Genomic DNA, 27952 nt, shown 5'->3' with positions numbered 1-27952 from the left:
CTCCTGCCCGAGAACCAACAGCTGCCAGTTGTTTAAGTTTTTCTAGTCTGTAACTGCACAAACAAGCACTTTCACCACAAGATTCGACACTAAACATGTTGTTTGTTTTCAGTAGATGTGTCCTGCTCATGTGCAGTAGGAGGAGATCTGCCGAAATCTCTGTTTCAATGTGTACAGAGATATTTTTTAAAATGCCTAGTGTGGATGTAACTTTAGAGGCTAACCACAGCTACAATGCTATACTTAAGTTTGCTGATGCACCACTTTTGTTGACGGAATCAAAGGTGGTGACGAATCAGCATATAGGAGGGAGAATGAAAATCCAGCTGAGTGGTGCCACGACATCAATCTCTCACTCAAAGTTAGCAAGGCCAAGGAGATGGTTATTTGTCGACAGGAGGTGGAAACCAGAGGTCCATGAGCCAATCCTCATTGGGGACCAGAGGTGGAGAGGGTCAGTAACTTTAAATTCCTCTGTGTTATCATTTCAGAGGACCTGTCCTGGGTCCAGCATGTAAGTGCCATTACAAAGAAAGCACAGTAGCACCTCTACTTTCTGAGAAGCTTGCAAAGATTCAGCAGGTCATCTAAAACTTTGACAAGCTTCTATAGATGTGTGCTGGAGAGTACATTGTTTGGTTGCATCACGGCCTTATAAGGAAACTCCAGTGCTCTTGAACGGAAAAACTTACGAAAAGTAATGGATGCAGCCCAGTCCATCAGGTAAAGTCCTACCCACCAAGCACATCTACATGGATAGCTGTCACACTGAAGCAGCATCCTTCATGAAGGACACCTGCCTTCTAGGCCAAGGGTTCACAACCTTTTTTACGCCATGAATCCATACCATTAAGTAAGCGGTCCTTGCACCCCAGTTTGGGAACTCCTGATCTATGCCATACTAAGGATGTCATCTTATTTTCTCAATATTTATTGCTTATTTGTTGTTGTTATTATTATCATTATTATTTTCATTTATTTGCATTTACTGTGAGTGATCGCAAGAAAATTAATTGCAGGGTTGTATCTGGTGACGTATGTATACTTTGTGAATAAATAAATTTTGAACTTTGAAAGGGTGATGTCCTGGGTCAGGGGTGAAAGTTGAAGACTAGGAGCATTCTAGACAGATGGGGTGGGATGCTACAACTAATTTATTTTACTAGTAAGGTGCAGCAAAACTCAATTTTTATGTATTCTAATAGGTTTTGAACACAGTTATTTGGGATCTAATGAAGAAAGATTTTTTTTTAATCACGTATTATTTTTGGAAAGCAATGAACCTTGATATACAGGTTGATTGTCAATGATAGCTCAGGCAGCCTTTGTGACACAGCACTTTCACAGATGTGAATCTCTTCAGCCGCTAAGTGTTAGGCCCTTTGTACCATAACAAAATCCATTTTTAATCTATTAGAACTTATCAGGCAAGGAAAATAGATATTCTTCTAAGCTTAATGAGACATCAGTTGTGTGCCAGCTTGTACAGTGGTTTATCAGTGAACAGCATAGCAAAAGACGACAGCTGTCAACATATATACAAAAAAATTAGGTCAACAGGCATGAAATTTGTTTAATCAACTTCCATAGTTACCTGTCCAGTCAAATCATTTGTTCTATAAATCTACTGAACTTTGTGTCTTTTGATTAAATTGTGTTATCCTGTATCTTGAAACCTATTTTCTTACTAAGAAAATGTAGACATCCAGGGCAGTTGTGTCTTTTTTCTTTGAAAGGATCTCTTGCATTTTATGTGTAAACAAAATAACAGCATGTGCTTAATGCTTTTTATTCCTTCATGTGTGAAATGTCATGTCAAAGAAAACATCTTAACATTAATTTCCTGCAAAACTATTGTTTTCTCTTTTGGTTTTACTGAAATTAATTGAGTAGGAAATTGGTGAATTTAATTATAGTGACGAAATTGGATTGTTCCACCCAATTCCAAATTGCAGTGAATCTTGGCTAGAGTGGAACATTATGCTTCCAGTGTAAAGAGAGGAAACTCAGACATTGATACATCATGTGCTGAAAATGGAAAACAACTGAAAACATAATTGGTCTAGTTTATGGTTGACAATCAAATACGTGCTGACATTCTGTTGCGGATTTTAATTTGAGTGAGTGGAAAAAGTTAATTTTAATTTAAAGGCGGCAAGCTCTATCTGACTTACTAGTGGAAAGGAATTGTAGGGTACTGATTAGAAATAGTACTGCAAATGCCATATATCTGAAATAAAAGAAAATGCTGGTGGAACACTCAACACATCAGGAGACATTTGTAGAGATATAATACTGTGGAAAAAGCCTTAGGCACATATATATAGCTAGGGTGCCTAAGTCTTTTGGATAATACTGTTTTGTCAATGTGGAGAAGAAAGCAAGTTTGCAACTCTAGCAGGCGTGAAAGATGTTGCAGGTGGCAGATGTGCAGACGTGCCCAGCCTTGAGACACCAAGCAACGCCAATTAATTCCAAACAATTAATTATTTTTCATTACAGAATGTCTCTCTGGTGCTCCCTGCTCCCTCCCATCTTCCTCCCCCTTTTGCCAACTATGAGTTCACTCTTCCCGCTCCCTTCCCTTCTCCACCCTGCCAAGCAACTTATTTTTCTTCAACTATAGTTCAGGACAGGGTGTTGGCCTACTGATAATTAATACTGTACTTGAATGTTCCTTGTGAAGCTTCAGCAGGAGTTAATATAACTGGCATGTGAAACTGGAGATGGAGTGTGATTGACTCCATGAGAAATATCTGGGGGCAATCACTCATAATATTCCTGCTGAAATGAATATATTTGTCTTTTCAGTAGGCTGAAATAAAAAGGTGAATGAATTTTTATTTAGATGCAAGCTTTCTTCTCAGCCCCTGAACTTGATATCCTTGCAGATGCCTTCCATGTCTGCATCCGGTCATTACAGTGTCATGAAATCTAAAATTAAAGCAAAATTGTGTAAAACACTCACCAAGCCAAATTAGTTCCATGAAATGAGAAACAGAATTGATGTTTCAGGTTGGAATTCTGATGCAGGGGCTTCAACCTGAAATACCCCATTTTCTTTCCACAGATACAGTTTAATCTGTTAAGTGTTTTCATCATTTTGACCTCTGTTTCATTTTAGTGAGATGATGGGTAAGCATTACCACCTTCGTAACTATCTGAATAGAACCCAATGTTTTCAGAAGAAAATTGAAAAACAGTGATAGCTTTAAAACAATGATACTTTAAATAAATGTATATGCTGTAAGAGATGTCTTTGACCATGAAAAGTACTGAAATAAATGCTTATGAATTTCATATTTAATGTGGACACCTGCATAAGGTATCAGGAAACTATATATTATTATCTTGGGGTCTACAATTGCAATTGTAAGCTATTATAATTTTAAGTCAAATTATGCATTTCACAATTCTCCAAAGAATCTCAGGTATTTAATTCTAGTGTTCATGCAGCTTTTGAGTTGCTTCAATTAACTGATCACTCTGTATTATAATTATGCTGTGTCATTCTACCTCACTCTATAGTTATGTGAAAATAAAGGTAGAACTTAGTGGTATTTCTTTCAGATATTTTGCTTGTTGCAGCAGTTAATACTAAATAATGATGTTCAAAGGTCAAATTTAATACAATGTACATCCTTAAATGCTTTTTCTTCGCAAACATCCATAAAAACAGAGAAGTGCCCCGAAGAATGAACAACAGTTAAATGTGAGAACCCCAAAGTCGTCCCTCCCGCGTGTAAGTGGCGGCAAGCAACAATCACTGGCAAAATAAAGCGCACCCGCTACCAAGCACAAGTGTGAGCTACGTGTTAGCAAAGACACAGACCAAAGTTACCCCAAAGGCTTTGCATTTCATCCGACATTCAACAACCCACAGGTTCTCTCTCTCTCCCTAGCAAGGGAGAGGGAGGTGTCCCCCATTTTCACAGCGAGTGGGAGACATAATAACAACCCACTGGTTTGCAATGTTAAAAGTCTGTTCTGTTGCCTTTTTCGAGCTCTGTGGCTGAAGATCACAAAGACCTTGGGTCTTCAGGTCCACAGCGAAAGCAACACACAAGTCTCCTGCCGTGACGCCAACCCTGGATCTGCCCATCTCCAGAGCCCCAAGATCTTGGGCTTCCAAACACGATCTAGATTCTCAGGCCAAACCCGTGGCATGTCGAATAACAGCCAGCTGTGGAACCCCGAGAATGGGTCCCATTCCCACAAAGAACTGAAGCCTGTGTGTAACTCCAGGTCAGGGTCTTCAAAAGAACCCTGAAAGGGAAAAATAAAGGTGGAAATAGAGCTGTTTCCAAAGGTGCAAGCAAAGGAGTTGCCATTGGATGCCATTATCCTTCCTAAGCTCCACCTTCTGATTGCCATGTCTCCAGAAAGAAGCTGCTTAAAATCTTTTCTTGTGTGATAGTGGTACATATCATGCAGTATGATAACTGTGAATGAACTTCACTCCATGCATTTTTCTAGTGAACAATCAGTCTTTAGGGAGTCTCTGGATGTATTGCTTCAATCAATCCAGTTCTTAGTTAGTTTCTCTTCTGATGAAGAGTCTTGGCCCAAAATGTCAACTTTTTGCTCTTTTCTATAGATGCTGCATGACTTGCTGAGTTCCTCCAACATTTTGTGTGTGTTGCGTGGATTTCCAGCATCTGCACATTTTCTCGTGTTTTTGGTATCAGAATCAGGTTTAATATCTCTGGAATACATCGTGAAATTTGTTGTTTTGCAGCAGCAGTATATTTGAATACATAACAATAATCAAGTCAATCAAGATTTGAATAGCTCAGCAGAAAGCCGTTGATTAGACAATCAAGATTTGAATAGCTCAGACTCAGCAGAAAGCAGCTGATTGGGCAGTTGAGGTCAGGTGACCAAGCAGTTTGAAAAGCTCAAACAAATAAATAGAGAGTTACCTCAAGCGGAATGGCCTGTGGAAAGCGGCCAGTGAGTGAGAGGGCGGGTGGGCCAGCCAGCCAGCCAGTGAAGGAGTGGAGATTTGGGGCTTTGACTCGAGAGATTCTGGCAGTTTTAGCAGTTGGACTGTGCAATCAAGTCAATCAAGATTTGAATAGCTCAGCAGAAAGCTCGAGAGGCTGAGGACGAGCTTCACTCCAAGTGACGTAAGGCCAAGTAAGTTCCTTTCAAAGGAGAAAGTTTCAAAAGTTGAGGCAAGTGTTGGGTAGGTAATAGCAGCTGAGATCGGCCCCGTGGTTTGTTCATCCTGCAGCATGTGGGAAATCAGGGATACTTCCAGTGTCCCTGATGACTATGTGTGCAGGAAGTGTGTCCAACTGCAGCTTCTGGCAGACCACATTGAGCATCTGGAGCTGCGATTGGATTCATACTGGAGCATCCATGATGCTGACAAAGTCATGAATAGTACGTTCAGTGAGTTGGCCACACCGCAGGTAAAGGCTACACAGGCAGAAAGGGAAGGGGTGGCCACTAGACAGCGTAGCAGTAGGCAGGTAGTGCAGGAGTCCCCTGAGCTCATCTCATTCTTAAACAGATATACTGTTTTGGATACGGTAAGGGGAGATGTCTCATCAGGGGAAGGCAGCAGCAGCGGAGTTCATTGCACCATGGGTGGCTCTGCGGCACAGGAGGGAAGGAAAAGGAGTGGGAGAGCTATAGTGATAGGGGATTCGATTGTAAGGGGGATAGGTAGGTGTTTCTTTGGCCGCAAGCGAGACTCCAGGATGGTATGTTGCCTTCCTGGTGCAAGGGTCAAGGATGTCTCTGAGCGGCTGCAGAACATTCTGGAATGGGAGGGTGAACAGCCAGTGGCCGTGGTGCACATAGGTACCAACGATATAGGTAAAAAACGGGATGAGGTCCTACAAGGTGAATTTAGGGAGTTAGGAGATAAACTAAAAAGTAGGACCACAAAGGTAATCATCTCTGGATTACTACTAGTGCCACGTGCTACTCAGAGTAGAAATAGGAGGATATTTCAGTTGAATACGTGGCTCGAAAAATGGTGCAAGGGGGAGGGATTCAAATTTCTGGGGCACTGGAATCAGTTCTGGGGGAGGTAGGACCGGTATAAACAGGACGGTCTGCAGCTGGGCTGGACTGGAACCAATGTCCTAGGGAAGCATTTGCTACTGCTGTTCAGGAGGCTTTAAACTAATGTGGCAGGGGGATGGGAACAAGTGCAGAGAGACAGAGCGGTGTAAAATGAGGTTAGACGCAAAAAGTAGTAAGGTGAAGAGTAAAAGTGGCAGGCAGGCAAATCCAGGGCAAAAAGCAAAAAGAGCCACTTTTCAACATAATTGTGTAAGGGCTAAGAGTGTTGTAAAAACAAGCCTGAAGGCTTTGTGAATCAATGCGAGGAGCATTCGTAACAAGGTGGATGAATTGAATGTGCAGATAGTTATTAATGAATATGGTATAGTTGGGAGCACAGAGACATGGTTCCAGGGTGACCAAGGATAGGAGCTCAACATCCAGGGATATTCAATATTCAGGAGGGATAGACAGGAAAGAAAAGGAGATGGGGTAGCATTGCTGGTTAGAGAGGAGATTAACGTAATAGAAAGGAAGGACATTAGCCTGGAGGATGTGGAATCGATATGGGTAGAGCTGCATAAGACTAAGGGGCAGAAAACGCTGATGGGAGTTGTGTACAGGCCACCTAACAGTAGTAGTGAGGTTGGGGATGGCATTAAACAGGAAATTAGAAATGCGTGCAATAAAGGAACAGTAGTTATAATGGGTGACTTCAATCTACATATAGATTGGGTGAACCAAATTGGTAAGGGTGCTGAAGAAGAGGATTTCTTGGAATATATGCGGGATGGTTTTCTGAACCAACATGTCGAGGAACCGACTAGAGAGCAGGCCATTCTAGATTGGGTATTGAGCAATGAGGAAGGGTTAGTTAGCAATCTTGTTGTGCGAGGCCCCTTGGGTAAGAGTGACGATAATATGGTGGAATTCTTCATTAAGATGGAGAGTGACATAGTTAATTCAGAAACAAAGGTTCTGAACTTAAAGGAGGGTAACTTTGAAGGTATGAGACATGAATTAGCTTAAGATAGACTGGCAAATGATACTTAAAGGGTTGACAGTGGATATGCAATGGCAAGCATTTAAAGATCACATGGATGAACTGCAACAATTGTTCATCCCAGTTTGGCAAAAGAATAAACCAGGGAAGGTAGTGCACCCGTGGCTGACAAGCGAAATTAGGGATAGTATCAAGTCCAAAGAAGAAACATATAAATTAGCAAAAAAAACGGCACACCTGAGGACTGTGAGAAATTCAGAGACCAGCAGAGGAGGACAAAGGGCTTAATTAGGAAAGGGAAAAAAGATTGAGAGAAAGCTGGCAGGGAACATAAAAACTGACTGTAAAAGCTTTTATAGATACGTGAAAAGAATAAGATTGGTCAAGACAAATGTAAGTCCTTTACAGTCAGAAACAGGGAACAAAGACATGGCAGACCAATTGAATAACTACTTTGGTTCTGTCTTCACTAAGGAGGACATAAATAATCTTCCAGAAATAGTAAGGGACCGAGGGTCTAGTGAGATGGAGGAACTGAGGGAAATACATGTTAGTAGGGAAGTGGTGTTAGGTAAATTGAAGGGATTAAAGGTAGATAAATCCCCAGGGCCAGATGGTCTGCATCCCAGAGTGTTTAAAGAAATAGCCCAAGAAATAGTGGATGCATTAGTGATAATTTTTCAAAACTCCTTAGATTCTGGATTAGTTCCTGAGGATTGGAGGGTGGCTAATGTAACCCCACTTTTTAAAAAAGGAGGGAGAGAGAAATCGAAGAATTATAGACCGGTTAGCCTGACATCGGTGGTGGGGAAAATGCTAGAGTCAGTTATCAAAGATGTGATAACAGCACATTTGGAAAGAGGTGAAATCATCGGACAAAGTCAGCATGGATTTGTGAAAGGAAAATCATGTCTGACGAATCTTACAGAATTTTTTGAAGACGTAACTAGTAGAGTGGATAGGGGAGAGCCAGTGGATGTGGTATATTTAGATTTTCAAAAGGCTTTTGACAAAGTCCCACACAGGAGATTAGTGTGCAAACTTAAAGCACACGGTATTGGGGGTATGGTATTGATGTGGATAGAGAATTGGTTGGCAGACAGGAAGCAAAGAGTGGGAGTAAATGGGACCTTTTCAGAATGGCAGGCAGCGACTAGTGGGGTACCACAAGGCTCAGTGCTGGGACCCCAGTTGTTTACAATATATATTAATGATTCAGACGAGGGAATTAAATGCAGCATCTCCAAGTTTGCAGATGACACGAAGCTGGGCGGCGGTGTTAGCTGGGAGGAGGATACTAAGAGGATGCAGGGTGACTTGGATAGGTTAGGTGAGTGGGCAAATTCATGGCAGATGCAATTTAATGTGGATAAATGTGAGGTTATCCACTTTGGTTGCAAGAACAGGAAAACAGATTATTATTTGAACGGTGGCCAATTAGGAAAAAGGGAGATGCAACGAGACCTGGGTGTCATTATACACCAGTCATTGAAGGTGGGCATGCAGGTACAGCAGGCAGTGAAAAAGGCAAATGGTATGTTGGCATTCATAGCAAAAGGATTTGAGTAAAGGAGCAGGGAGGTTCTACTGCAGTTGTATAAGGCCTTGGTGAGACTGCACCTAGAATATCGTGTGCAGTTTTGGTCCCCTAATCTGAGGAAAAACATTCTTGCCATAGAGGGAGTACAGAGAAGGTTCATCAGATTGATTCCTGGGATGGCAGGACTTTCATATGAAGAAAGACTGGATCGACTAGGCTTATACTCACTGGAATTTAGAAGATTGAGGGGGGATCTTATTGAAACGTATAAAATTCTAAAGGGATTGGACAAGCTAGATGCAGGAAGATTGTTTCCGATCTTGGTGAAGTCCGGAACGAGGGGTCACAGTTTAAGGATAAAGGGGAAGCCTTTCAGGACCGAGATGAGGAAAAACTTCTTCACACAGAGAGTGGTGAATCTGTGGAATTCTCTGCCACAGGAAACAGTTGAGGCCGGTTCATTGGCTATATTTAAGAGGAAGTTAGATATGGTCCTTGTGGCTCAAGGGATCAGAGGGTATGGAGAGAAAGCAAGTAAGGGTTCTGAGTTGGATGATCAGCCATGATCATACTGAATGGCGGTGCAGGCTCGAAGGGCTGAATGGCCTACTCCTGCACCTATTTTCTATGTTTAATAAAAAACCTATAAATGACAATAAGATACATTTTTTAAAAATAAGTAGTATGAAAAGAAAGCAAAAAAAAGAGATAATGAGGTGCATGGGTTCACTGTTCATTCAGAAAACTGATGGTAGAGGAGAAGAGGGCATGTTCTTGGTGAAGGGGGTCTTTATTGATGGATGCCAGCTTTTTCAGACGTTGGCTTTTGAAGATGGCCTCGGTGCTGGAGAGCTTAGTGTTAATGCTGGAGCTGGCTCCGTTTGCAACGTTCTGCAGCATTTTCCAATTCTGTTCAGTGGCCCTCCACACCAGACAGTGATGCAATCAGTTAGAATGTTCTTGACGGTACCTCTGTAGAAATTCGTGAATTTCCTCAAACTCTTTATGAAATACAGCCATTGTTATGCCTTCTTTATAACGCATCAATATTTTGGACCCAGGATAGATCTTCAGAGATGTTGACACCCAGGATCATGAAACTACTCCCCCTTTCCACTCTGATCCTTCGATGAGGACTGGTCTGTGCTCCCTCAATAACTTCTACCATTTGTCTCTACCATCACTCCTGACAATACTTTCCACCCACCCACCGCTCTCTGTGTAAAAAACATTACTTTTGATTTTCCTCCCTTTATTTTCCACAATGAACTAAAATTATGCCCTCACGTAATAGCCACTTCCACCCTGGAAAAAGGCCTTTGGCTATCGATTCAATCACCTATATTAAGTCACCTCCTTCGCTCCAAAGAGAAAAGCTCTGTTTTACTTAACCTGTCCACTTAAGACATGGTCTCTCATCCAGGCAGCATCCTGTTAAATATCCTCTGCACCCTTTTTAAAGCTTCCACATCATTTCTATAATGAAGCAACCAGAACTAAGTGCAAGATTCCAAGTGTGGTCTAACCAGGATTTCATAGAGCTGCAACATTACTTATGGCTCTTGAGCTTAATCATGTGACTAATGAAAGTCAACACGCCATATGCCTTATTAACGACACCATCAACTTGTGCAGCAAATTCAAAGATCTATAGATATGGATCCCAAGGTCACACTGTTCCTCCATAGTGCTAAATATCTTGCTGTTAACCCTGTGTTGTGATTTCAAATTCAACCTTCCACAGTGAATCACTTCATACTTTTCCTTGTAGAACACCAGCTGTCACTTCTCAGCCTGGCTCTGCATCCGGTCAATATCCCATTGTAACCTGTGACAGCCTTTTGATCTATCTGCAGCTCCATCAACCTTTGTGTCTTCTGCAAACTTAATAATCTACCCTTTCATTTCCTCATTCAAGTCATTTTTAGAAATCACAAAGAGCAGGGTTCCCAGACAGATCCCTGTGGAATGCTACTGGTCAGTGACCTCCAAATGAAATGCATTCCATTTATAAACACCTTCTGTAGGCAAGCAAATTCTGAATTCATAACAACCTGGATCCATTGCATCATAAATTTCTGAATGAGGCAACCATGAGGAATCCTATCAAACACCTTCCTATATGTATAACCATAAACACTCCATCTATCTTCATTAATGTGCTTTGTCACATCCTCAAATAATTCAATCAGGCTCATGAAGGTTGATAGATTACTTGTCAATCCTAATATACTCTCATTTATAGTTGCATGAGCAATATATTATTTTAACAGCATTTGGATATGCTGAGAATTGTAATTCTGAAGGCATTGTAGATGAAGGTATGCTTTTCGCTTATCAATTCAAAAACCTACAGTGAGCATTATTGGTGTCCTGCAGGGGTCAGTGTTAGGACCACTTCTTTTTATGCTGTATATAAGTGATTTAGATGATGGAATAGATGCCTTTGTTGCCAAGTTTGCAGATGATGATGAAGATTGGTGGAGGGGCAGGTCATGTTGAGGAAACAGGTAGAATACAGAAGGACTTGAATAGATTGGTTCAATGGGCAAGAAAGTGGAAAATGAAATACAATGTTGGAAAATGCATGGTCATGCACTTTGGTGGTAGAAATAAATGTGCAAACTATTTTCTAAATGGAAGAAAATGCAAGAATCTGAAATGCAGAGGGACTTGAGAATCCTTGTGCAGAACACCCTGAAGGTTAACTTGCAGGTTGGGTCAGTGGTGAGGAAGGCAAATGCCATGTTAGTATCCATTTCAGAGGTCCAGAATACAAGCGCAAGGATGGGATGCTGAAGCTTTATAAGGCACAGGTGGGGCCTCGCCTTGAGTATTGTGAGCAGTTTTGGGTCCCTCATCTTAGAAGAGATGCGCTGGCATTGGAGAGTGTCCAGAGGAAGTTCACAAGGATGGATTCCATGAATGAAAGGGGTATCATACGAGGTATGTTGGATGGCTTCTAGGTCTGTACTTGCTGGAAATTAGAAAGGTCATTGTAATCTTTCGAATTTGAAAGGCCGAGACAGAGTAGATGTGGAAAGGATGTTTCTCATGGTGGGTCAGTCTAGGACAAGAGGGCACAACCTCAGGATAGAGGAGGGCCATTGCAAAATAGAGATGCAGAGAAATTTCTTTAGCCAACAGGTGGTGAATTTGTGAAATTTGTTGCCACATGCAGTTGTGTCGGTCAGGTCGTTGGGTGTATTTAAGGCTGAGATTGATAGGTTCTTGATTGGACATGGCATCATAGGTTATGGGGAGAAGGCTGGAAACTGAGGTTAAGAAGGAAATAGAAAAAAAGGATTCACCATGATTGAATGGCAGAGCAGTCTTGGATCTCTTTTGGGGAAGGTACTACCTGTACAAAAGAGTCAGGTTATACATGATCCAAAGGAATTGACATATCCTTGCGGGCAGGTTGTCTAGAGTTGTTCAGGAGGGTTTGAACTAACTTAGGAGGGGATGGGATCTGGAGTGACAGTGCTGAAGATTAGCTGGTTTATAAGCAGAGACGTTATGTAATGAGGAGGGGCTGTCAATAGGACAAAATTGCAGTCAACAGGATGAGTTGCAACGTAAAAAGTAGACAAAATCAAAAAGGGTGAATACAGGACTGAAGGTGTTATATTTGAATGCACACAGTGTACAGAATAAGGTAGATGAATTTGTAGAACAGTTACAGGATTAGCATGTATGATGTTGTAGGCATCACTGAATCATGGCTGACAGGAGATTATAGCTGGGAGCTTAATGTCCAAGGATACACTGTATCGAGAGGACCTGCAGAAAGGCAGAGGGGACGGCATTGCTCTGTTGGTAAAATATAAAATGAAGTCACTAGAAAGAGATGCTATAGGGTCAGAAGATGTTGAACCATTGTGAATTGAGCTAAGGAACTGCAAGGGTAAAAAGACGCTGATGGGTGTTGTATACAGACCCCCCAAATGGTAGTAGGGATGTGGTTGACAGATTTGAATGGGAGAAAGAATATTCACACCAAAAGGGCAATGTTACTATAGTCTTTGGGGATTTCAATATGCAGGTAGATTGGGAAAATCAGTTTAGAGCTGGATTCTGAGAGGGGGAATTTCTAGAATGCCTATTCTAGAGCTGCTTTTTAGAGCAGCTTCTGGTTGAGCCCACTGGGGTTCAGCTATTCTGGATTAGGTGTTGTGCAATTGTTTAGAGAATTTAAGGTAAAAGAACCCTTCGGGGCAGGTGATCATAATAAGATTAAATTCACCTTGACATCTGAGAAAGAACCTAAAGTCAGATGTTTTAATATTACAATGGAATGAAGTTAATAACAGAGACATTGGAGAGGAGTTGGCCAGAATTGATTACAAAAGAACACTGGCAAGGATGATGGTGGGGCAGCAATGGCTGGAATTTCTGGAAGCAATTTGGAAAGCACAGGATATATACCCTCCCGCCACCCCAAAGAAGAAGTATTCTAAAGCAAAAATGTCACAACCGTGGCTAACAAAAGAAGTCAAAGCCAACAAAAAAACAAAAGAAAGAGCGTATAATAGATCAAAAATGAGTGGTAGTTAGAAGATTGGGAAACTTTTAAAAACCAACAAAAGGTAACTAAAAAAGTTATAAAGAAAATAAAGATGGAAACAAAAATAAGCTAGCCAATAATATTAAAGAGGATACCAAAAGTTTCTTCAGATACATAAGTGTAAAAGAGAGGCAAGAGTGGATATCAGAGTGCTGGGAAACAATGCTGGAGAGGTAGCAATGGATGACAACGAAATGGTGGATGAATTGAATAAGTATTTTGTATCAGTTTTCATTGTGGAAGACACTAGCTGTGTGATGGAAGCTCCAGGATTCAGGGGTCACCATAACTATGCAGAAGGTTCTTGGGAAGCTGATAGCTTTGAAGGTAAATAGGTCCACTGGACCAGATGGTATACACCCCAGGATTGTGAAAGAGGTGGCAGAAGAGATTGCGGAGATATTCGTAATGGTCTTTCAAGAATCACCAATCTATGGAATGCTTCCGGAAGACTGGAAAATTGCAAATGTCAGTCCACTTTTGAAGAAGGGAGAGAGGCAGAAGAAAGGAAACTATAGACCAGTTAGTCTGACATCGGTGGTTGGGAAGATGTTGGAGATGATTATTAAGGATGAGGTGTCAGGGTACTTGGAGGCATTGAGCAAAAATTGTTGAGTTAGCTCAGCTTGATCTTTTTGGGTGCTGAAATTACTGTTGCCCTTTTGAAGCAGGTTTTCAGTGCCTGAGGATGTGATTGCATTGGAAAGAGATAATGTAATCCCTTTTTCCATGTTGACATAACATGAAAAATTATAGTATAAAGAAAGATTGGAGAATTGGGGTTAGACACTTTGGAGCAGAAGAGGCTGTAAGGAAGTAAATTAAGGTGTGTAAATTAGGGTAAATAAGGGTAAGGTAGAGCAAATAGGAAGGAATTGTTTCCCATTACAGATGGTCTAGAAGCAGGCAGTATTGATTTAAACAAATTTGTAGGTAGATTGAAAAGAATTTGAAGAAAATCCTTTCACCCAGAGGATGTTAGGCACAGAGTTGCACTGTTTAAACTATCTCTTAAGAATGGCACAAATATTTGATTTGATGCTAATTTTGAACTCTAATATAAACCAATAATAAAAAGTTGCTGTTTCAGCCATAGTTCTCTGGTTGAAAGCTAGAGTTGGAGCTAGGGAACAGAGGTTAGGGTTGAAACTGAAGGCTTTGGTCTTGCATGCTTAAGACTGATGAAAATTTCTGCCTACACAAGAAAATCTGCAGATGCTGGAAATTCAAGCAACGCACACAAAATGCTGGTGGAACGCAGCAGGCCAGGCAGCATCTATAGGAAGAAGTACAGTCAACATTTGGGTTGAGACTCTTCGTCAGGATTTCTGCCTATCCACTACTCAATATCAGACAACTAGTGTGCCAATCTAAAGGCAATGAAGCAGTCAGGAGATGTATTAGTGATTACATTAACAGCATATACTGATTTTGACTAATAATTCTGTGAAACATAAGGAAGGCCAATATATTTTCTGTTCATTCTACTATTAAAATCTTTAGTTTTCTGGTGATTTTTTTAATAATTGTATTTACTGTATAATAGCTGATAATGCATAGTAATAATCTTTTTTGCATTTATTAAACAAAGCTCTGTAAAGTACCTCAGTTGCTTTGAATTGTGATGAAAGCTGAAGCAGTTTGAAGCTCTTTATAAATCTCTTCAAAATTTTAAGTGTAGATTGTAAATTTTATTGTTTAAATTAGTAGATACGGTTTGCTGAATAAGTAAATATCTATGATGGAGAATTAAGGTACCAGAGATAGTGTGAATAACTGTATATGCAGGGTCACAATACATAGTTATTAAAAATAACAGTTGCTAATAACTATGGATTAATTGAAATTCAGGATCTGATAACATGCAATTCTCCAAAGGATTCAAAGGTCATATCCAATGGTTTATTTTGTAATTCCTGCTATCAAGAAAGAAGGTACCTTTCAAACATTTTCCTGAACATTTTACTGCCTTTGTGTTGTGCTGTTCAACTAGGAATATTACTGTATTTAAGGAATTTTCATTTCATGTATCCAATATGAAATCAAGATTTCTTAAATATAATATAGCTGATTGTAAAGTAAAACCCTTCCTCAATTACCTCCAAAACATACTGCGCCAGCTCCTTCAAACGCTGCTTGCTACTGCATCATTATAATGCTTGCTCTTTACTCACACCGAAAAATTGGCAAGTGCAACATGATTTTCATCTGCAGTTTTACTATTTGAAGACAAATTGTTTCATTAAGTCTGCCCTTGCCTGGGACTCCAATGCCATTAGGTGGTGTCTTGTCCACTACTGTCAAAATTTTAGACACTTCTATTTGCAGGCAAATGTATTTTAATGTTTTTTTAAATAATCCATATATCTTCCCGTAATAGTTTATAAACCTAAAGCCAAATAACAGAATTTGATGGGAACACTCAGTGGGTCAATGGATATCTATAGAAAGAAAGTTTGTTTTTATAATTTTTATCTTTCTCTTAGATATGGTGACATGAGAAGACAAATTGGATTTGAGATTAGAGACATGTGGTATAACCTTGGTAAGTTGTGCATTTAAATGAGTATAGACTGTTAATGTTCTTTGAAATGGAATCCATTAGTCCACCCAGTCACCCATTCTCAGGATATCCCAAAATGCTTTAAATCTTTTGATGTTTGTTTTAAAAATAGTTAAGTATTTTGTCGGCAAAAACAATAACCTATTTGTAATGGAAGTAAGGTTCCGAAAATAGCAATTACAGTAATGACTAAATAATCCGCAATAAGCCTGCTGCAAGTAAGTTTTTCATTATACCTGTGCATATGACATTAAATTCGACTTTGACTTTGTTGAGGGATACATTTTGGAGTTCAGCAGGAAAGCTCCCTTATTCGTTTTTTGGAAAGGAATAAACCTCATAATATAGTATCCCACAGTCCTACACAAAGTTCTGGCACAAAGTTGAGATTGCTCCTGTTGGGATCAACACCAGCCTAACAACTTGGTCTATTAACCCCTGGAGTGTTCCAAAAGAGCTTTGTATGGGAAATTAAATAGCTTAGATACACATCTGTCAGCAAAAGTGTGACGGAGACTGAAAAGTAACTAGTTGAATTTCTGGAGTATCGCAAAGGGACCTCGAAATGGTATTTAACAGACTTCATTTCTGGGTACTTTTTGTACTAATATAAATAAAGCAATGCAGTGTAAAAATTAGCAATAAGATTTCTGATTTTGTGAGGGACTTAATGCAGCAGAAGAGTTGAGGCATCAGCTCAAAGATTTGTCTATAGCTTAAGCATTCATATACTTTAGAAAGCACTTAAAGGTATGATGCAAAAGGCAATTATTCTATTTTACATGCCCAACCATTAGATGTTGAAGCAGTTCCATCTGACGATGCTGATGGGGTCCAATTCAGGGTAACTATTCTGTAGTCCTGTAGGACTAGAGAAAATTACAGATAAACCAGTGTATCATTATTTTAAAGTTGTCTGTTTGGAAGAAAATAGGGCAATGGTTGAACAGAACTTTGCTCAAATAGGACAAAATATAATCTACAAGGAGCGCGCGTCAGGGGTGTGTGTTTAGCCCATTGCTCTACTCCCTCTATACCCATGATTGGCTAGTTGTAGTTCAAATGCCTTCTGTAAATTTGCTGATGATATACCAGCAAGTTGTGTGGTGTCGCAGCAACAACTTTGCAGTCAATGTCAGTAAGGTGAAAGAGCTTATTGTGAACTTCAGGAAGGGTAAGATGAGGGAACTCAAACCAGTCCTCATAGAAGGCTCAGAAGTGGAGAGAGTGAGCAATTTCAAGTTCCTGGGTGTCAAGATCTCTGAGGACCTAACCTGGTCCCAACGTATTGATGCAGCTATAAAGAAGGAAAGACAGCAGCTATATTTCATTAAGAGTTTGAAGAGATTTAGTTTATCAACTAAAACTCTCAAGCTTTTATAGGTGTACCACGGAGAGCATTCTGATGGGCTGCATTACTGTCAGGTATGGCGTGGAAGAGCTACTGCACAGGACCGAAAGAAGCTATAGAAAGTTGTAAAATCAGTCATCTCTATCTTGTGTACCAGCCTCCTTAGTATCCAAGATATCTTCAAAGAGTGGTGCCTCAGAAAGTCAACATCCATTATTAAGGACCCCTATCACCCAAGGCATGCCTCCTTTTCATTGGTACCATCAGGAAGGAGGTACAAAAGTCTGAAGACACACACTCGGCGACTCAGGAACAGCTTCTTCCCTTTGCTATGATTCCTAAATGGATATTGAACCACGAACACTTACTCACTTTTTTTAAAATATATATATTATTTCTGTTATTGCACTATTTTTAATCCATTCAATATATATGTAAGACTATAAGACATAGGAGCAGAATTAGGTCATTCAGCCCATCAAGTTGCTCTGCCTTTCCATTGTGGCTGATCGTAGATCCTACTCAACATCATACACTTGCTTTGTGGTTATATCCTTTGATGCCTTTTACCGATCAGGAAACTATATAGGGAGTTAGGAAGGGAGTTGAGAAGGAGGACCGCAAAGGTAGTAATCTCAGGATTACTACCTGTACCACGCGACAGTGAGAGTAGGAATGGAATGAGGTGGAGGATAAATGTGTGGCTGAGGGATTGGAGCAAGGGGCAGGGATTCAAGTTTCTGGATCATTGGGACCTCTTTGGGGGCAGGTGTGACCTGTACAAAAAGGAAGGGTTTCACTTGAATCCTAGGGGGACCAATATCCTGGCAGGGAGACTCAACCTGTAAATTAACCTTCTGGGAGTCTTGCACGAGGACTCCCATGTTCTCTGCACCTCTGATGTTTGAACATTCTCCCCATTTAGATAATAGTCTGTACTTTTGTTTTACCAAAATGCATCATCCTACATTTTCTATCTGCCACTTTTTTGCCCATTCTTTCAATTTGGCTATGTCCTGCTGCAATCATGTTGCCTCCTGGGCGCTTTCTACCCCTCCACCTATCTTTGTATCTCCGCAAAGTTTGCCACAAAGCCATCAAGTCCAATATCCAAATATATACACTTACTGTGATTGATGACAGATTATTTATTTATTCTTTCTTTATTTGTGTGCATTGAATTGAACTGCTACTGCTAAGTTATCAAATTTCGTAGCACATGCTGGTGATAATAAACAATTCTGATTCTGATCTCTAATCTCAAAAACTAAATCAAAAACTTGGGTGGTTTAGAAGCAATTAAAATAGAGAATATTAGAGAGTTAGTTTAAATCATCAAACTTTTTCTAATATTATCCCTGTGTTATTTTTCCTCATGATTTTCTCCACAATATTTCCAATATCCTAGTTACAGTGAGGTATTTTCATACTGATGCGTATCTAACAGACTCAATGTGAAAGCAAATCTGTCCCCTTGCAAGTCACTAGAGAAGATAGATTAAATCTTACAACAGTTCAATAGTTTCAGGATCATCTTTATCATATCAGGTTAGTTAAATTTGTATCTGCTGTTGTAGCATTGGAAAATAAACTTTTACTTAAGGGCAATTATTTCCTTCAAGGTCAACACAAAATCAAATTTATCCCGGAAATGGTGGGTCCAATCTTGGAGATGACCCTTATTCCAGAAACAGAACTGAGAAAAGCCACAATTGCAATATTTTTTGACATGATGCAATGTGAATTTCACTCAACAAGAAGTTTCCAGATGGTAAGTGATCTTCTTGAAATCCTGAAAGTTGTAACTTATTACATCACAATTCTATAATTAAGATTCAGAAATGCAAAAGACTGCTATAAAATAAATAAAAAGGATATATAGTGAGTCAATTTATTTGATCAAAATTAATGTTATTTTCAGAATTATATTGATTTTGCACCCTATGCAGTGACATTTATGAAGTGTGTGTAGTGTACCAGTAAAGTCACACAAGCATTCAAATGGAGAACACATCCTCCATGTTTTACTGCCACAGATGTTTCTCTAGTTCTACATGGTGCATTCAACAGTTGTAAAATATGAATTTTGTAATCAAGATAAAATATAAATGAAGCAGATGGTGTTTCATCTTTCATTTTTGATAGATATATTTTTCTCCCAGATTGTATTCATAAATTAGATATTTCAAAAATATAAATTCTGATAAAGCCACACCATCAAAGTAGTCTAATCACTTACCTTTTAAAATACATTAGACCTCTGTAATTAAAGTGATAGGAATAAGTTGCTGTAAAACTATTGATATTATTAATCTAGTATTTCAGTAAGTAAATATTATATAGAAATTATATGTAAAGCTTGCAGTTTACAATGTCCTTTGGAGTTGCTAACAATGATTTGTCAATGCTGTAAATATTTATTTGAACTCATGTTTGTGCTCTGTTATTTTACTTATACATTTTGCTGTAATTTATGTATTTGTATTGACATTTTATAGGTTTGCATATGTTAAAGGAATACCTATGTTAATGTTTATGATGAACATCATTTTAATGCATTGAAACATATGCTTGCATTTGTGCTTTTATTACTGATGTGTTGTCAGGCTGGATTTAGAGGCATAAGTTTTTAATTTTCATCTACGTGGAAGAATATTGTAACAAGTGAAGCATTTATCAAAAAATAGATCTTTTGCGATACCAAAAACTCCAGTGCAACAAGTTATTAGATGATGGAACAGCAGGTGTTACACCTTTTTAGGAAGTCCCTCAGGATTGAGGGCATCATACATCCACTCCAATTTCTCAGAGAGTTACTAATAAGCCGAATGTAAAAACTACACCTTTCATCTATGGGATGGGTAATGGGCAATAAGGTTATCAGGCGGGTATTTACTGAGGTGATCAGCTCCTTCTACTGTTCATATAGGACCTTTTGTGTACAGTGTGTGGCCTTAATCTTGTCACTATCAGTTCAAATGCAGTTTTTCTAGTTGGAGTTTTATGGCTCAGAAATTCCCAGGAGTCCATGAGAATATTTAATTTCTGCCAAGGAGGCATTAGGCACACTCTTGAACCTTTTAGTGTATCTGCATGATGATTTCTTCCCATGACAAAGTTAAGAATAATGTTTGCTTCAGGAATCTGATATCATTGCAGTTAAACCCACTGCCTCACTGTTTAAAGCCCTATCCACAGACCAAGTTATGTGATTTGCCAAGACCCTAGTTTCAGCATGTTTCAGGTGGAGCCCGTGCCAACAGAACAGTGCTTTCATCCCCAATACTGGTGCCAATTCCCACAAATTCAAGTTCACTTCTCCCATGGCAATCTTTGAGCCACGCATTTAACTCTTGATCTTATTCACTGTGTCAATTTGCATGTGGCCCGTGTAACAATTTAGAGATTGAGGTACGACCTTAATCAAAGTATTGTGGGCAACTTTAGGCATCATATTTCAGATATAAACCTTTTAATATGCATGTAGGAATAGTTTAGAAGGATTTTGTCGCAGGTGAAATAATTCATTTTGGAGAAGAGGGTTAAATATGAGAACTATTCTTGGAGCTAATAAGGTTAAGAGAGGACCTAAACAATACTTTAAAAAGATGACAGTAAGTTTTGATAATCCCCATTCTAGTTACCCTCTCACCTCTTCGCTACACCTGCCCATCATCATCCTCTGGTTCCCCTCGTCCATTCCTTTCTTCCATGGGCCACTGTGCTCTCCTGTTAGATTCTTTCTAATTCAGCCCTTTATCTTCTCTATCTATCACATCCCACTTCTTATTCATCTCCCCACCCCCACCCACCCACTCACCTTCTCCATCTCCTGGTCTCACCTATCACCTGCCAGCTTTTACTCCTTCCTTCCTCCAACATTCTCATTCTAGCTTGGGCCCTCTTGCTTTCCACCCCTGATGAACGATCTCAGTTCAAGAAGTTGGTTGATTATTGCCCTCCATAGACGCTGCTTGACTTGCTGAATTCCTCCTGCATTTTGTGTGTGTTGCCCAAGACTTCCAGCATCTGCAGAATCTCGTGTTTACATTGTTATTTTTATCTATGGGAAAATATGATGAAAATCTTTGCTGTGTTTTACACACTCATAATCATAAGGAAGATTGTATCCAGTTATTTACACAGCATGATATCAGTGTATAATCGGTGTAAAATACTTGAAGCTACTTTTCGTATTTGATGGCAACAAAACATCAGAGTTTTATTTCAATCTACAGCATGACAGCCAAGATTCTAATCCATATTTCCTATCATTTTGTTTTTCCTACTACTCTCTAGTTGATTTGCTCATTAGTCATCTCCACAGCCTAAACATTTTCAGAGTGCCACAGCTTTTATCTTCATTCACATTCTGCCCTACACTTACGCTGCCTTATTTATTTGTCAAACTGCTAGCTCTTAGTGAATATTGATTTTACCATTCATATGTTCATTTTCAAATCTAACATGCTCTCTGGTTGCTCGTCAGTTTATAGGCCCCTCCATCAGTTTTCTACCACCACAGTTCCACTTCTGTCTTGTCTCTCACATTATCTGTTTCACCAGCAGTAATTCTTATTTTCGCCATATTACTTCCACACTGAAATTTAACTTCTGCTTTGTTTTCGTTGCCATTTTCAAATGTCTCCTTTGACTCGCTCATCCCCAACTATATTCATCAATATGGAAGAATATTATAATAAATGAAGTATTTTTCAAAAAATACAACTTCTATAATACCGTAAACTGTAGTGCTGTAATGAATAGATGACAGAACAGTGGTGTCACGCCTTTTTAGGAAGTCCCTCAGGATTGAGGATATCATACTTCCACTACAATTTCTAATAAGCTGAATGTTTTATGTAAATATTTGAAACAGAACTTAACATTTGACGCTTATAGTAGACCATAGAACAGTAACAGTGCTTTCGGCCCACAATATTGTGCTGAACCAAATAAATTAGTAATCAAGTGACCAACTAAACTAATCCCCTCTGCCTATACAGTGTCCATATCCTTCCGTTTTCCTCACACTCATATGCCTATCTAAATGTCTCTTATGTATCTGCTGGTACCACCACCCAGGACAGTACATTCCAGGCACCCACAACTCAGTGGGTTTAAAAAAAACCTGCCACTCATATCTCCTTTGAAGTTACCCCCTCTCATCTTTAATGCATGCTTAGTGGTTTTAGCCCATTCAGCCAATTGAGACTACTCCATCATTTCGTCATGGCTGATCCCAGAAGCCATTCAACTCCATACACCTGCCCTCTCACCATATACCTTAATGGCCAGACCAATCAGGAATCTATCAACTTCTTGAATATACCAACGGACTTGGCCTCCACCGCAGTCTGTGGCAGAACATTCCACAGATTTACCACTCTTGCACTAAAAAAACTCCTCCTTACTTCTGTTCTAAAATGGCGCCCCTCAATTTTGAGGCTGTGCCCTCTAGTTCTGGATGCCCCCACCAGAGGAAAGGTCCTCTCCACAGCCACCATATCTAGTCCTTTCAATATTCATTTGGTTTGAATGAGATCCCCACACATTTTTCTAAATTCCAGTGAGTACAGGCCCAAAACTACCAAATGCTCCTCATATGTTAACCCCTTCATTCCTGTAATCATCCTCGTGATCCTCCTCATTTCTCTCTCCAATAACAATGCATCCTTTCTGAGATATAGGGCCCTGAATTGTTGACAATACTACAAGTGCAGCCTGACTAATGTCTTGTAAAGATTCAGCATTATCTCCTTGTTTTTATATTCTATTCCCCTTGAAATAAGTGCTAACATTGCACTTGCCTTCTTTACCGCAGACTCAACCTGTGAATTAACCTTCTGGGAGTCTTGCTTGAGGACTCCTAAGTCCCATTTAGATAATTGTCTGCACTATTGTTCCCAACACTATATTCCATCTACCACTTTTTTGCCCATTTTTCCAATTTGTTGAATTTGCCCTGCTCCAATTTAGTGCTGTCCCGTACTTATCAGGAACAATATCACTGCTGGTGATATTGTCACATAATTATCCATACTTACCTTTATTTATAGTTACCTTAAATCTTAAGGAGCAGTGGTCATTGTTCTCTATCTGCTCACCCATTGAAAGGTCGGTCATCTGGCCAAACTCATTACCCAACACAGATTCAGTGCACAGTCCCTCCTCATGTTGGACTTTCTACATAGTGAATTAACAAAGCCTCCTGGATACACCTAACAAATTCTGCTCCATCTAAACTTCTTGCACATAGAACATCCCAGTTTATACTAGGGAAGCATATATCCTCCATAACAACAACCTTATTGTTTTTTACACCTTAATCTGGCTGCATATCTGTTCCTCAATATCCTACTGACTATTTGGGGTCTGTAGTACAACTCATCAGACTGATTACACTCTTCCTATATTTGAATTCTACCCATGAAGATTCAGTGTACGAACCCTCTATTATGTCCCTCTGAATGCAGTTGTGCTATTGCCTCTGAATAGTAGTGCAACTCCCCCTTCCTCACCTTACCTCCCTCTCTATCTTTTCTGAAGCATCAATCTTGCGTAACATGAAGCACCCACTCCTGTCTCTCTGTCAACCAGATGTCTGTAATGGCCACAACATCTTGGTTCCATGTACTGATCCATGTTCCAAGTGTATCACCTTTCCCCATAATACTGCTAGCATTAAAACACACACTCTGCAATCTATCCATTCTATTGTATCTGTTACTTTGTACTGTCTGTTTTTACTGGCCCTGACATCTACCTTCCTCTCCATCCCTCCACTTTCTGACCTGGTTTTCTGCTTCCCCTGCAGTTTAGATGCAACACGTCCCTGTTGTACACCACTGCCGTGAAGAGGTACCAATGATCCAAGAACCTGAAACCCGGCCCCCTATACGAATTACTCTGTCATTCATTCTTACGTACTTTCTGAACTAAGGACTATGGATTTAGAACCATAGAACATCACAGCACAGAAAAAGGCCCTTCAATCCTTCTTGGCTGTGCCGAACCATTTTTCTGCTCAGTCCCACTGACCTGCACCTGCACCATATCCCTCCAAACCCCTCTCTTCCATGTACCTGTCCAAGTTTTTCTTAAATGTTAAAAGTGAGCCCACATTTACCACTTCATCTGGCAGTTCATTCCACACTCCCAACAATCTCTGTGTGAAGAAGCTCCCCCTAATGTTCCCTTTAAACTTTTCCCCTTTCACCCTTAACCCATGTCCCCTGTATTCTTTTCTCTTCTAGCCTCAATGGAAAAAGCCTGCTTGCATTCACTCTATCTATATCCATCATAACTTTGTATACCTCTATCAAATCTCCCCTCATTCTTCTACGCTCCAGAGAATAAAGTCCTAACCTATTCAACCTTTCTCTGTAACTCAGTTTCTCAAGTCACGGCAACATCCTTGTAAACCTTCTCTGCACTCTTTCAACCTTATTAATATCCTTCCTGTAATTCGGTGACCAAAATTGCACACAATACTCCAAATTCAGCCTCACCAATGCCTTATACAACCTCACCATAACATTTGGATTTGTTTGCAATACTCAAACATTAATCTATTGTGATGTTACCAGGAATAAATAAAGTACTGAAATATCCAGTACTAATAAAATATTTGTTAAATATTAACATATGTTAATGTTAATATTACAGTTTGAAAATGAGATCATCACCAAGCTTGATCATGAAGTGGAAGGAGGCAGAGGGGATGAGCAGTACAAGGTGTTGTTTGAGAAGATGTAAGTTTCAATTGTAAATAATAAAGTATTGTATATTTAGGCCTTGTAACAATGAACAGTTTGTGAGCATTGGGAAATATTTGTGAGATGTTCATTATATTGCTTATAATTGATATTACTTTTCTGTATGCCTAAAATAAAATATGACATTTACTGTTTTATTTAGCCTTCTGGAACATTGTCGAAAGCACAAGTACCTTGCTAGGAGCGGAGAAAATTTTGTCATGCTAGTCGTCAGACTTATGGAGAGGCTTTTGGATTACAGAACAATTATGCATGACGAAAACAAAGAAAACCGAATGAGCTGTACAGTTAATGTATTGGTAAGAACTTTTGTGATTTTTTTTGTCATCTTCTGGAATGTATAGTTCACTTCTTTCATAACTACTTATTTAGTCCCCAAATATTGTTCAAAGTTCAAAGGAAAAATTTATTATCAGGGTACCAGGGTACATACATGTCACCACGTACAACCCTCAGATTTCTTACTTAGCATATCCATAGAACGGTAAACAGGATATGTAAACTGTACACATCAGGAACTGTAAGCAAATTGTACAAGTGCAGTAATAAATAAATAACAATAAATAGGAAGCATGAAATAACAACATCATGATATCATAAAGTAAAAGCCCTGTGGTGTTTATGGACACCTATAATGATCTAAAGTTTTCTTTCTGCAAAATAAAAGGCTAGAGCAAAAAATAATGCATTTAACATTCAGCATTTGATTCTCTTCAGGGTAATTTAGATGATTGCTTGGTTTTCATTGGGAATGACTGTTTCAAGTTAACAGCATAGAAGTTTTAGCTCCAGCCTGAGTTTGTTTTCATTGCAGATACTTTTGGAATTGTTGAATTTAATTTACATTGCACTGAATAGCTATTCCCAGTGTAATAATGATCCAGTAATCCATTAAAGCCTCCTCCACCTAAACTCAAGATTGAAATTGTCCTATTGCTGAGAACATGATAAAAGTGATTCTAAGAATTTGAGCAAAAAATACATCCAAACAAAATCTTTTAGACAATATTCAAGGTGGAGTTTCAAGATGGCGACGTAAACATCTGCCTTTTAGGCGCTCTTCATTTTTTCAACTATAATCACCCTTTAATCAAATCTTTTCGAACTTAATCATATGAGTTGCTACTTCTGATTAACTTTTTTTTTCCTAAAACAATATTTGATCTAATCTTGTCAAAATTAAAATGGCTACAAGCAAGAAATCGTCTAAGGATCCTTTATCCATCGACATAATTTCTAATCTTCTGGATGCTAAACTTGCGGGTTTGGAAGGCAGGTTAGAAGGTAAATTGGAAAGTAGACTGACAAGTTTGGAAAATAAGCTTACCACGAAAATATCTGAAGAAGAACTTGTTAGATCGCTTGAAACTAAGCTTCAATCGCAGGCATCAGATATTCAGCAGCATGAAGATAAGATCACGACTCTTGAAAAATCAATTTGTGTAAAAGCACGTACAATTGAAGCGCTGGAGAAGAAGATAGAGTCGACTGCTAAACTATAGATCAGTATAAGTTTAAAATTACTGATCTCGAAAACCGATCTCGCAGACAATTTGCGTATCATCGGATTTCCCGAAAAAGTTGAGTCCGGTGATTTAACTGAATTTTTCTCTAAATTATTGTGGGAAATTTTCGGTGATGAAGGTTTGCATACTAAACCTGTTATCGACCGCGCTCACAGAGTTGCGAGATTTTCGGTTGTGACTGGTAAACCACGAGCGGTGATTGTTCGCCTTCATTATCCTCGGGAGAAAGAGCTTTTAATTCGATTAGCTCGTAAAAAAGGTGTGATTTCTCACAATAGCAACACATTTCGAATTGTTGAAGATTATTCATTCGAAGTAATGAGAGTGAGAATCGCTTTTAAACCAGTGATGGCAGAGATTCATTCGATTGGACTTAAACAAGCTTTAATGTATCCAACGAAGCTTAGAATTACGTTGAACGACAACAGTCAGCAATTTTTTAACACTCCGGAAGAAGCGAAGAAATTTGTTGAAGAATATCGATCTTCTAGTGCAACTTGAACTATGTGTTATGTTGAAGATTTTTCGGAGAGAGGATGCCATTTCATTTTAAGTTTTAACCTATGAAGCTGGGTTATAACTTCTTATCCTGATCTACGGGTCTGGTTCCTTTTTTTTTACTATCATCATTGTTTATAGATGCTCTTTTAATTTTTATAATATTGTGGCGACCCATTTCCTAGCGTATCCGAACCGACTCACAATTAGATAGCCTACGGGGGTTTGCGAGCACAGAGCTTTGGAGCCTCTGCGCCATGGGGGGCCGGTTGAGGGAGGCTTAAAAGTGAGGCTGAAGTTTTCGAATAAAGTTTTTTCCTTCGACTGCAGTTACCGACTCAGTGTCGTAATCTTAGTGCTGCATGTAGCACACCGCTACAGTATCTTTTTTTTATTCTTTTTTCTGTTTCGGATACACACGTTTATATTTTGTAATAATGATTTATTTTTTTTCAAGATGTCGTTTCTTCTTCCCATAAGACTTTGCTTTCTGTAAGCATTTATTTCTTTGCCTGTACTTAGAAATGGGACGAATGTTTTGGATTTTTTGGTCTTTTTTTTATATATTGTAGTGTCTATTAAATCTTTTTTTAATCCTATTTTGATAACTTTTTTTATTAAATTTTTTTAATAGATTGCTGAACTTACATTTATATTTTGTAATATGGCTTTTTCAAAATGTCGTTTCTTCTTCCCATAAGTCTTTGCTTTTGAAACGTCATCTTTCTTGTATTTGAACATGGAATTTTTTTTTAAAGGTTTATTACACTTTCAAATTTTAATGTTTATACTTTTTTTTATTAATGATTGTTTGTTTTAGTATATTAGTTTTTTCATTCTGACTGATATATATTTTCTCTTTGCAACCCTATATTTAAATCTGGGTGTTATATAGTTTATTTTTAATCTTTTTATGGAGCTGCCATCTTGAAATGGGGGTAATGTTAGTGTTAGATTATGCGCCTACCGCTTGGCTTTCTTTCGAGGGGTGGGGGGAGGGGTAGGGATCTTTTTTCACGCTTTTGCGTTTTATTTTTTTTGCTTTTAGTTTATGGGCCGTCTTTAAATTATTAATATTGTTGAGGTGTCATGTTCTCCGGTTGCTCCT

General features: G+C 39.1%; 1 protein-coding gene across 2 annotated transcripts in view; it reads left to right on the top strand.

Moving 5' to 3' along the window:
* The window catches only part of dock1 (dedicator of cytokinesis 1), a 549009-nt gene that overhangs the window by 404185 nt on the left and 116872 nt on the right, over nt 1-27952 (top strand). For both annotated transcript variants that reach the window (XM_059947697.1, XM_059947695.1), the window contains 4 exons: nt 15615-15673; nt 18665-18813; nt 24711-24796; nt 24963-25119. In XM_059947697.1, the coding sequence (XP_059803680.1) occupies nt 15615-15673; nt 18665-18813; nt 24711-24796; nt 24963-25119 (451 nt within the window). The remainder of the gene's footprint in view (nt 1-15614; nt 15674-18664; nt 18814-24710; nt 24797-24962; nt 25120-27952) is intronic.

Source organism: Hypanus sabinus, chromosome 22 (genome assembly GCF_030144855.1).
Source record: "Hypanus sabinus isolate sHypSab1 chromosome 22, sHypSab1.hap1, whole genome shotgun sequence".
Taxonomy (NCBI): domain Eukaryota; kingdom Metazoa; phylum Chordata; class Chondrichthyes; order Myliobatiformes; family Dasyatidae; genus Hypanus; species Hypanus sabinus.
This window is presented reverse-complemented; position numbering and strand designations above follow the sequence as displayed.